This window comes from Silurus aristotelis, assembly GCF_946808225.1.
Source record: "Silurus aristotelis genome assembly, chromosome: 25".
Classification (NCBI taxonomy): domain Eukaryota; kingdom Metazoa; phylum Chordata; class Actinopteri; order Siluriformes; family Siluridae; genus Silurus; species Silurus aristotelis.
The window spans coordinates 6,647,874-6,660,418 of NC_139598.1; the positions used below are offsets into that span (position 1 = coordinate 6,647,874).

General features: G+C 35.4%; 1 protein-coding gene across 2 annotated transcripts in view; it reads left to right on the forward strand.

Annotated features, from left to right (window-relative positions):
* The window catches only part of sema5a (sema domain, seven thrombospondin repeats (type 1 and type 1-like), transmembrane domain (TM) and short cytoplasmic domain, (semaphorin) 5A), a 232,001-nt gene that overhangs the window by 101,240 nt on the left and 118,216 nt on the right, over positions 1-12,545 (forward strand). For both annotated transcript variants that reach the window (XM_083530259.1, XM_083530260.1), the window contains exons 5-6: positions 4,107-4,169; positions 9,082-9,180. In XM_083530259.1, coding sequence (XP_083386385.1) covers positions 4,107-4,169; positions 9,082-9,180 — 162 coding nt within the window. The remainder of the gene's footprint in view (positions 1-4,106; positions 4,170-9,081; positions 9,181-12,545) is intronic.

The following is a 12,545-nucleotide window of genomic DNA, read 5'->3' on the forward strand; positions in this document are numbered from 1 at the left end:
CTTCGTACAGGGGCCTTTTGCTCTAATTACTGCCTCAATTCAGCGTGGCATGGAGTTGGTCAGTCTGTGACACTGCTGAGGTGGTATGGAAGCCCAGGTTTCTTTGACAGTGGTCTTCAGCTCATCTGCATGTTTTGGTCTCTTGTTTCTCATTTTCCTCCTGACAATTCCTCATAGATTCTCTATGGGGTTCAGGTCTGATAAGTTTGCTGGCCAACACTATGGTCATTTAACCAACTTTTGGTGCTTTTGACAGTGTGGGCAGGTGCCAAATACTGCTGGAAAATTAAATCAGCATCTCCATAAAGCTGGTCAGCAGAGGGAAGCATGAAGTGTTCTAAAACGTCCTGGTAGACGGCTGTGCTGACCGTATATGTGATAAAACACAGTGGACCAACACCAGCAGATGACATGATTTCCCAAACCACCACTGACTTTGCAAATCTTACACTGAACCTCAAGCAACTTGGATCCTGTGCCTCTCCTAACTTCTCCCAGACTCTGGGACCTTGATTATAAAAAAAAATTATTTCCTTTCATCTGAAAAGACTACTTTGGAGCAACAGTCCAGTCCTTTTCGTCCTTTGCCCAGGTAAGACACCTTTGATGTTGTCTCTGGTTCAGGAGTGGCTTGACACAAGGAATGTGTCAGTTGTAGCCCATGGATACGTCTGTGCATGGTGGCTCTTGAAGCAGCTGCAGTCCACTCTTTGTGAATCTCCCCAAATTGTTGAATGGGCTTTGTCTCACCTTTTTCTACCACATTATTTCCTTCCATTCATCTTTCCAAAAATGTAACAGCCAGCCTCTTTAGCGATGGTGTCTTTCCTTCCATGTGCAGGGGGTCAATGATCGTCTTCTGGACAACTGTCAAGTCAGCATTCTTTCCCATGATTGTGTAGCCTGAACCAGACTGAGACACCATTTAAAGCTTTAGAAAACCTTTGCAGGTGTTTGGATTCAATGAGCTGATTAGAGTGTAACACCACGAGCCTTCAATATTTAACCTTTTCACAATATTCACATTTTTAGAGATACTGAATTTTGCGTTTTCATTAGCTGCAAGCCATAATCATCAAAATGAAAAGAAATAACCACTTGAAATATATTATTCTGAGTGTGATGAATCTATAATATACGAGTTTCAGTTTTTGTATTGAATTACTAAAATAAATAAACTTTTTAATGATATTCAAATTTATTGAGATGCACTTGTATGTCAGTAGAGTGTTTATGATATGCAAGTTCCAGACATCAAAAACTTAACAAGAGTCTTTAATTTCTTTTACTGAGGGGTGGAAATATGGTATATAATGACACAAGTGTTTTTTTGTGACTGAGGAAGGAACATAACCGAGATAGTTGGCAAAACACTCACAAGTTGTATAAACTCATCCTTCTTCAAAATGAATAAACATAAACTATTTCTTCTCAGCCAAACGGGGGTTGGAAAAGTGACTAGTTTAAAGAATGACACACAGCTGAAAATGCACAAACCATGTATGCTACTACTGTAGAGCAAAACTTTTTCCCGAATTGTGAATCATTAAATATTTCAAATAAGTGATGAATGAAATAAAAAAGAGAATAAATTTAGAAGCAGTTCTACTTTTTTTGAGGGAGAAAAAAACATTAGTATTTGCAGTGGTGGACAGTAATGAAGTAAATGTAATTCTTTACTGTACTTAAGTAGCTTTTGCACGTATCTGTACTTTACTGAAGTTTTTCCATTTGTAGAGACTTTTAACTTCACTACATTTCCAAGTCAAATATTTTACTGCTTACTCAACTACATTTTGCAAAATCATTCATTCCTTTTTTTTTTTGAGTGGATAAAAACTTAACTGGTCAAACGCATAGCAAGCCACCAATCAGGGTGTAGCCTGCTCTATTTTAACTTCTTGTGATTGGCACTGATTTCCAAGCAGAGTTGTTCCCTTTGTTGTGTTTCCTCAATTCTCAGAAGATTTCTAGTTCATCTTTGGAACATTGTGTGACACAGATATCGAAATAAAACACAAAATCCTTGTTAATTCTTTTGAGATAGCAAAGAGAAACCTTTAAGCAAATACATTTTCCTTCTGAAGGGCTTTTCCTTCATGGACTGATTAAAACGTGTAGAGCAGAAAAAACAACTTGTGTTTGTTAACGGCAGAATGTGAAACAGAATGGAAAAATAGAAACTTTAGCACAATGTAAGTCATTGTTTGTAGTTTCTCAGGTATTGTGGGGTGTGTAATTTGTTTCCTGAAGTGTGACTGGAGTTGGTTCTCAGATGCATTATTTGTACATTATTCTAAATGCAATATGCTAATTCTGTGTGTGCTTTAGCATATAGCCCTAGTTCTCGGGTTTAGATTAAACCCTGCTGAAATAATTAAAGAAATAGTTACAAAGAAACCATCACAGAAACTGTAATAGTTCAAATGCCATTACAAACTGTACATTAAAGGCTGTAAAACTTTACCAAATCTTTTCTATTAAAAAGTGTTTGTGTGCATCATTAATTTTTTCATTATTGAAATCTAAATGTTTAGTGATGTTTTTATGCTCCCTACTGATGTCTAGTAGAACATAACATACTCCAGTCAATATGTGATCTACAAATTCCTAAAGCGGTTCTATTGGTCCTTAATAAATAAATAAGCTACCATTAGGGTCAGTTTCCATTAAGACCAGTACAATTCATTATTTCCTATTATAACCCATTAAAACCATAAAATTATATCTCTTTAAATGTCAAATTATATAAATTATATCTAGAAATATAAGCTTTAAAGACCTGATGTGATGATCTATTCTGTTTAAGTGACATCTGTTTATAATATTGAATGAAAGTGCTAAAATCTCTCCTAATTATCAGTAACTTTACCTTACAATTACAAAACCATTACTGTGTAGTCTCATTAAAGACATAAGCTATTACATATGCACAGTAGAATTCACTTACTGAAAGCCAAATCAGGCTTGTGATTGCTATTTATTTTTATTTCAGGTTTTCTAAGTCAGCGTTCATACCGTGCCTCTTTAAAACCCCAATTACAGCAAACAGAAAAGATGAGCTCTTTAGTTCAAACCAAACAAAGCTTACGGTTCTGATGTTTGTGTAATTTGTCTAACTTTGATTAGACAATACTTGCTTAGTCTATTTACTTGTAGGTTCACCTCCAGAGACATTTTAAGATAGTAATCCCCCTCGTTTATGTTTATTATACTATCATATTTCATGTGCACCTTTTCAGACTGTTAATTTACATATTATGGATGTAGAGTATCAGTGAAGTGTGTTTTAAATAAATTAGCTCTAATAACTAGACAGAACTATAGATTGTGTGAATCTACAATCTAAGGTAGAAAGAAATCAGTCTAAGTTTCTAAATACCATTTGTTTTATTTTAAATTACGACTGGTGCCAGTGCTGATTTTATTGAGTAAAAAAATACTTTTTAATGTATTATTTTCCTTAAAAGAAGGCGAGAGCTTAGCCTTAATAGGCCCATGGGGTTGTTTTATTAACTTTGATTTTCAACCAGAGAGTTCCCACAAGATTGAGACCTCTGGTCATCTAGTAGTAATTTTTTTTTTTTATATAAAATGTTAGCAACATCCATCCATTAAGCTGACCTGAAAAGCTTTTTGCTTTAATGTTAGCATTAGTGCTTGAAATTTGCCCTCTCACCAACTTCATTAATGCTCCATCAGTCGATAAACATCAGGAGTGATTTAGATTAACATTGAGCTCCATTTGTCTTTTAGATGCCATGACATAGTAGGTGTCCATTATCATAATGTACCCAAATTAGACATTCAGTGTGTTTACTTCTACAGGAGGCAGAAGGGTAGTGTGATTAAAGTTGCTCTCAATGTTTCTTATGTCTCACAGTGTTTTTCGTTTTACCATTACAGCATGTAATTTTCTCATTCAACGTTCATCATTATTTCTGTATTGTTGCTTTGTTACGATGTTTATTTGAAGCTGACTTAAATCATTAAACACATTCATTCCGAATCCAAAGACAACCTTGATAATCAGTGTGTTTGTTGTCATGTATTTATTGACATCTTGGTTGTAGTGTATTTATGAATATGTTTGTTTCATTCTACAGGAGGCAGAGTGGCATTGTGATGAGTTCACCAAAGGTGCCTGTTTCAGCCGAGGGAAATCAGAGGTGAGCGTGTGCTCTTGATTCTAGTGTCATTGTACATAATTAAGGTTGTGAAAATTGAGGTTCTCAGGTTGCATAGCACACTTTGACCTAGGTCAATTAGTGGGAATTTATCATGGGTGTCTTTCTGTTCATGGAAACAGGGTAGTTAATGCTTTTCTCCAAGTGCCTTCAGCTCCTTGTAATGTGGCAGAAATTAGCTTGATGAATTGTGTCTTAGTATATTTCTGTATTTTCTGAACCACTTCTAAAGGAATGTGTCGTAGAATCTAACCTCATTCTAAGCTTCTGTATGAAATTAACCCAGTTTTACCAAAGTTAAAAAATATGCTCTTTCATTTACACTTTGCTTCCCTCAAAGGGGAATCCTTAAATGCTTTGTGTAAAAGCCTATAACAGTGTGTAAGTAATAGGAGACCATTTTAAATGATAGTTAGAATTTAAGCATTTTAAAAGCTGATTTTTTTTTATCACATATAATATATTGAATTGTTAAAAGTAAACCCTGTTTAATCCTTTATGTCCAAATCCTGTAAGCGTAAATTCAGTATTTAAATAATTTGTTTTGGGGTTTTTTTTTAATCCCTTTCAAATTTGAACCCCTTTCACACTCAGTCATGATAAGCTGCATCAATAACCTTGCTGTTCTGTTCACTTCTATGCAATGTAGTTTCCTTTTTCCTGTTACCTCTATGATACTGTATATGCAATTCGGTTTGGAAATAGAGACGAAAATCTTTTTCATGCTCCTGTTTGATCTGTGCAATTTGGAGACCAAATGAATACCATTCATTCTTTTCCATGTTCCTCAAACCATTCCTGAACTATTCCTGAACAGTTTCTTCAGTATAGCAAGGCTCATTATCCTTTTGAATAAGGCCACTGCCATTAGGGAATGCCAATGTCATGAAGAAGTGTATTTGGTCTGCAACAGCATATAAGACCTAAGGTTTCCCACAAGAGCATTGTCCAAAGCATTATACTGCTTTTGCTGGCTTTGGCTATTTCCATAGTTTCCATCCTTGTGCGATCTCTTCCCAGGTTGGTGATGCACATACACATTACCATCCACAAGATTGGAACGTGATTCATTAGACAAGGCCTCTTTCTTCTGTTGCTCCATGGTCCAGTTCAGATTCTCACATGCCTATTATAAGCCCTTTCAGTGGTAAACAGGGATAAGCATTGACACTCTGACCAATCAGTCTGCAGCAAAAGCTATAATGCACTTTGCATTATGAAATCTTTCTATGCCAGACACTTTTATAGCAGTTTACAGTGTGCCACAATTTAATCATCAGTGGGATCAGACAAGATGGGCTACGCCAGTGTTCACCGGTTGTCCTTACGTGGACCACTTTTGGTAGTTGCTAACCACTAAACACGCCCTTATAAGACTTATTGTTTTGGAAAAGACCTGTCTCAGATGTGTAGATATCGCCGTCTGGTGCTTAAGCTTACTCATTTTTCCTGATTCCAGCACATCAACTTCTACTCTAACTGTTCATCCTTCTTGATAGATGACACTTTAATGAATGAATGTCATTTACTTTTGTCAAATACCATAATTGTAAATGTAAATGTATTTGCTTCACCTGTCAGGGCTGATTGGTGTATTTGACAGATGTTCTGAAAAAATGTGGAAAAAAATCTACGGCATAATCTAATTACTAGCAAAAAAAAAAAAAAAAAGGCTGTAATGGTGTGTGAATAATTTTATTTGTAAGACAACAATTTTGCAAACTTGTTTGTGTATTCTAAAATGTATATGCTATGCTTATAGCATACATCTAATGCAGGTTTATACATGTGGAAGCATTATACAATATCAAACCCCTGATGCAGGATTTTATGGTTCATCTTAATTGAAATGACTTTTTCGTTATATGACCCTGCCTTGACCTCAAGGGCTCCCAGTGTATTTTAGTCAGTCTCATGTGGTTTAAGTGTTTTAAGAAGAAGTTAAAGGCCTATAATAAGGGCTATGCTGACCAACATATGATTATCATTCAGAATTACAAACTAAGTCACCTTCCTCTGAGTGCTGGTGGTAATAAGATGTTGTTTGCATGGAATTGTTTTCCATCCTGTCACTGTATCAGCTGAAACAGCTTAGATTAGAAGGCTTAATCAGCTGAAGTCCTGCCAAGTCTGTGACAGTGATTGTTTTATGTAACCAATAATTTATTTATTTATTATAATGTTTTTTTTGAAAACTCATAAAATGTGAATTTTACTAGTAAATTGTCCGCATGTGGTTCCCTCCGGGCCTACTCATGAAAAGCAAAAGAAGCTTTGATTGATATTAATGTGCTTCAGTCCACTCCATTTGTTTATAATGCAAAAAGCCATAGCAGCTGTATTATTCCACGAAGCGTAACACGTTCTCCGTGGGTTTTTTCCCCCCACTTTCTTTTCATAAACATGTCTCATTGTGATGAGTTTGAGAACATTAAATCTGCCTTTATTTACACACAGAGCGGACCATTGCCTTTTGGGCAAATTATTTTAGTGAAAATAAAAAGAAAAATATCCTTTTTAAATGTGTTGGCCCAAACTGAAAGACCATGTTGCAGACCCCTTCAGAAATCCCTCAGGCCCTGCAGAAAACCCCCCATGAAAGAGAGGGAAAAGCAAGATGAATTATATGCCTTACTGAAGCATACAAAGGACGAATAGCAGTGCAATGAGAAAAATCTGATTGAGAAAAGTTCCAATTGAATATTAAAAAAAGTACTCATATGAAATGACTGAGGTAAAGTACTGGTTTTTCATAGACTCACCAGATTGTATTTTTTTCAAAGACTTTCCTTTCTAAAGTTTGTTTTTCTCTGCACTAAAAACAATTTTTTTAATTTAAGATAAAATGGTAAATAAAATAACACAATATAAATGAATGTTTATGTCAAAGTAATGGCAAAAACAAAGATTTGTGCACATGTTTGGGATCATTGGGATGCATTGTGACTGGAATGCAACCAGTTTAAAAAGTTAAACATACAGTTTTTACACAATTTACAAAAATTGTGCGGGACATTGAAGAAACTTCTGTAGACACAATGGCAATGAGGACCATAGGCAGAGGTATGAAGTGTACCTGTAAATCATACTACAAAATTTACCAATTTCAATATGACAAAGTAAAAGTCTTAAAGTAACTGATTTTAACAATACTTTGAGTATTTTTCTCATATTGAGCATAGGGTCAAAGATGCACTAGTCCTTAACACCAAAGCAAATGGAATTAAAAAAGCCAAAAATTGTTGTGAGGTTTAATTTCCTAAAATACAAATCAAATTGTACAACTAAGAAAGATAATTAGCAGTGCAATGAGAAAACACTGACGTTCTGATTAAATATAAAAAAAAAAGTATTTATATGAAATGACTGATATTAAGGAATATGTTAAGCTGTTTTCCATAGACATACTGTACATATGAAAGACCTACACATGCAGCAACAAGAAGCCAGCACAAGTGTTTTTTTATCCAAAAAAATCAACACAACAGCTTTGACATGCCAAAATAAAACAAAGCAAAATCTTCCAAAAAGGTATCGGTTAACAAATAATATGACATAGAATTGTATCATGTCACAAAGTAGAAGAACTATTAGTATTTACTGGACAAATACAATTAAATAAATAATAAATATTTAATTATGATTATTTTTTTATGATTATTTTTATTATTATTATTATTATTATTATTATTATTATTATTATTATTATTATTATAAAAATATAGATATTCATAGCTGTCTGTGATTTGATGCACCTCTCTCAGAGAAGGGAAATATTCAACTACAACAAATACTGGTTATTAAAGTTTTTAGAATTTATTCTAGCTGTTATTGAACTAAAAATGAGGCTACTAGTGCAAAAAGTCAATATACAATATGAGCAAAATTTCCTCAACACCATAAAACCAAATTCTCCCTTTTTGTTTAGAATCACTGTAAACTTGAGACACTACTTAGACAACTAGTGTTATTTAAATCGTACTGCAAAATGTAAAAAGCCTGCATTTGTCACATATACAATACAGCATGGTGAAATTTGTTTCTTTGCCTATCCCAGTCTGTTAGGAAGCTGTGGTCAGAGTGCAGTGTCAGTCATGATACAGCATCCCTAGAGCTGATACAGTAAAAGGATTTGTCCAAAGCCCCGATTTTGGAACTTTGCAAATGCTAGTGTGTGTACCCCAGTCTAGAGTAACTTAGATTCTTAACTGTTGAGCCACCTTTGCTGACATCGCCCACATATATATCAACAAATCCCAAAAATGCCAAAAAGCTATATGCAGATAACCTGTTCCAAACCAGTTTCAACAAAAACAGATTAAAACCTATTAAACATAGTAAATACATAAAACTAGATACATGCAAGTGCAGTTATTTGTGTTCTTAATCATGTTAAGATCATTTTTGGGGAGTGCACTACAAGAAAGCAGTAAAAAAAGGTCATGTGACTGAGAGAGTGGTCTGTAACATTACTTATATATATATATATATATATATATATATATATATATATATATATATATATATATATATATATATATATATATATATATAAAATGTAGCGGGTAAACATGATACTGCGTTTTTTGTTTGTTTGTTTGTTTGTTTTATGAAGATAATCATGGAATGTTATCAGTAAGAAGACGAATCTGTTTGTTTTATAATTACTGCTATAAAGTGTGCTAAATATGTCTTTCATAGATCATTACAGGTTAATTAAAAAGAATAATAGATGATCTTTTTTTTAAAAAAATCTGTCCCCAGAAGCTAAATGCAATTTTGTTTTAGATTTAAAGTATTTGAATATGTTATGTGATTATTGTATGCCCTTCCATTGCTCTTTCTAACAAGGCTTGTTCAGTAATGTGTTACAACTTTGTTTTTATTTATACAGGAAGAATGCCAAAATTATATCCGTGTCCTTCTGGTGAATGGGGACAGGCTTTTTACGTGTGGCACAAATGCCTTCACTCCAATTTGTACCAATCGCACAGTAAGTACAATTTTATTTAATTTTACTTACAGCTTAATGACCTACAATAGTCATACACCCTGGATTGTCACATTTCTCTGTTGGTTGAACCATTATCAATGACAGGGAAAATGGTTTTTATTCTCATTTATGAATCGAGACCTTATTTTAACCCTTAGAAATCTAATGACTTTATAGGATCCTGGAGATGTTTTGATGCAATGTTCATGGCTTGAATATTTAAGTTACGTATGGCATAATAATAGCAAAATGTTTAGCACATTTTATTCAATTTAAGTAATGTATATGTACAGGTAGTCCCTGAGTTACGATGGTTCGACTTTACTATGACCGTAGCGATATGACAAAATTGTAAAAATATTTTTCATGTCACGCAAAAGGCACAGGCAGCAGCGTACGATGTACGAGACATTGGATGCACAGCTGGGATGAGCGTATCTCACTAGAACTCCCACTCGAAAAGTTGAAGTAAAGTTGTCTCAGTGTTAGTGTGTATTTTTTGTTTTGTTTCAAACGCTTTCAAACAGCAATTTTTGTGATAAAAGCATGTCTTAAAAGGGCCCAACTATGTCTCCTGCTGGTAGTGAAAAAAGTAAGGAAAAGCCATCAGTTTGGAGCAGAAAAAGAAAATTATAAATCAGCATGAAGGAGGAATGGCTGTCATGGTCATAGTACCATCTTCGACTTACGATTATTTTGACTATGATAGCATCGTAACGTATCGTCATTGTAAGTAGAAGACTACCTGTGTGTGTGTGTGTGTGTGTATATATATATATATATATATATATATATATATATATATATATATATATATATATATATATATATATATATATACTGTATGTATTCTGAGATACATACAGTATCTCGGAAAAGTGAGTACACCCCTCACATTTCAGCAACCATTTAAGTGTATCTTCAGCTTGTATAGCAGTATAGATTTACTGTCCTCTGAAAATAACTTATACACATACCATTATTGTCAAAATAGCTGGCAACAAATGTGAGTACACCCTAAGTGATAACAGCTGTAGTCGTTTAACCGTGCAAAGCCACATGTCCTATTCATCATGTTCATGTTTTTGTCTGCTTGACAGGACCATACAAATTTGTGTATCTTGTATTAAAGCAGTTAAAATTTGGGGCTTTGAGTACATTTCTCTCATACTGGCCCCTGGATGTTCTATATGGCACCTCAAGGAACTTGCTGAGGATTTAAGAATTAAATGTGTTGCTCTTTACAAAGACGGCCTATGCTATAAGAAGATTAGTAACACCCTGAAACTGAGTTACAGTACAGTGGCCAGGTCATACAGAGGTTTTCTAAGACGGGTTTCACACGGAACAGGCCTCGCAAGAGTCGATCAAAGAAGTTGAGTCCTCGTGCTGTGTGTCAGGTGCAGAATCTGGCTTTGAAAAAACAGACGCATAAGTGCTGCCAGCATTGCTTTAGAGCTTGCAGAAGGGGATGGTCTCAGACTATACGCCGCACACTGTACAAGTCGGTTTGTATAGCCGTCCTCCCAGAAGGAAGCCTCTTCTGAAGCTGACTCACAAGAGAGCCTGCAAACAGTTTGCTAAAGACAACCTGTCCAAGAGCATGAATTACTGGAACCATGTCAGATGGTGCCTACAGTCAAGTGTGGTGGTGGTAGCATCATGGTCTGGGGCTGCATGGGTGCTGCTGGAATTGGGGAGTTAAGGTTCATTGAGGGAGACATGTATTCCAACATGTACAGTGACATGACCCGTCCCTTCAGAAACAAGGCAGAATGACAGTTTTCCAACATAAAAACGACCCTAAACACACCGCCAACTGACAACCGCCTTGCTAAAGGTGAAGGTGATGGAGTGGCCAAGTATGTCTCCAGACCTGAACCTATTGAGCACCTGTGGTGCATCCGCAAGCAGAAGGTAGAGAAGCGCCACGTGTCTAACATCCAGCAGCTGCGTGATGTCATTATAAAGGATTGAAAATTTTTTCGAAAAAAAACCCCTCTCAAAACCATTTTTAATGTCTAGTTGTTTTAAAACATTTTTGTTTTCCAGTTTTGTTTTCTCTATGCCGTGTCATGGCCACCCAAATGTATGATAGCTCCTTTTTTGTGGTCTGGGATTTGATACGGCTGAATTGCAGAGAAATAAAAAGATTGTGTGTATGGATGTCACACATTGTTTCCTTTATTCCTCTTTCATGCATATCATTCAGTCATATGGGAATCCTGGGCTTTTAGTAACGAGATTACCCGTAAATCCATTATGCCAGTGGGGACAGTTAGCTTATTTGCGATGATGATCTTCCCCTCATTGGCTCTTTCGAAGGTGGCAGGGTTTTTTTTTTTTGGAAAGCGTGCACAGTTTGTTGCCAACAGGATAAAAAAACATACAAAATCACATTGTGGCTTAATGCACAGCAGCATGAGTGTGAACCATGGATTTCAGGCTATAAGATGAACTATAGTTGGATGACAGTTGCAAAATGGATTCACAGAAGGCTTTGGGTTACATCATGCAAATGTAACCCAGTGCCATAAGCTGTAGCTTAGGCATGGCAGTGTAGTAGCTGGATAGCACTTCAAGCCATGATTTGACACTTAATGCCTCATTTTTGCGCTTGGTCATTACAACCCACCAGCTCAGCAACCACTCACTGCATGTCTGCTCTTTCTGCTCACGTAGTGTGAATGCTTCAGACATGATGTTCTCAGTCTGCAATCAATAATTTGACATGTTCTAAAATAATGTTCTTGTTTTATTTTTGCCTAAATGAACCACATTGTGTAAACATCTGTGTGACAAGTTGCAAGTACAAAGATAAATGTTGAACAATAACCTACTGAGTTTTTGTCATGTGTGCAAATATAATGATGCTACATTTAAAGCTTTGTTGGAAAAGGTCTGTTATACTGCAATTATTTAGCAAACTATATTTGTACAGTATCTCATTTGGGACACCTTTAAAAAATTCATGGAAGAAGTTTGGATCATCTCACAGGCAGTGCATCTCACACCTAGGCCTTCACTAGTGTTCTACTTGAATTAGTCTTAATACCATCATTATGATACCACAGTTACAGAAACCACCAATATTATAGAGAAATGCAGTATAACAGCGCTGCATCACTGACAGGTATCTCATGCAGTGAGTATGAAAGTCATTACTAAAGCAAGAAAAGCAATGAACACAATTCAACAAGTCTCCTTTCACTGCAGCCACAACTGCATTGACTGCAAACATCATCATTACCTTAACAAAATGATCCTGGGTTTTCTGGGCATTTTTTTTTGTGCATTTTGGGGGGGTTTCTGCGCATTTAGAATGAAGGCAAGTTGTACGTATTATGCAACAGCTTTAATAGAGA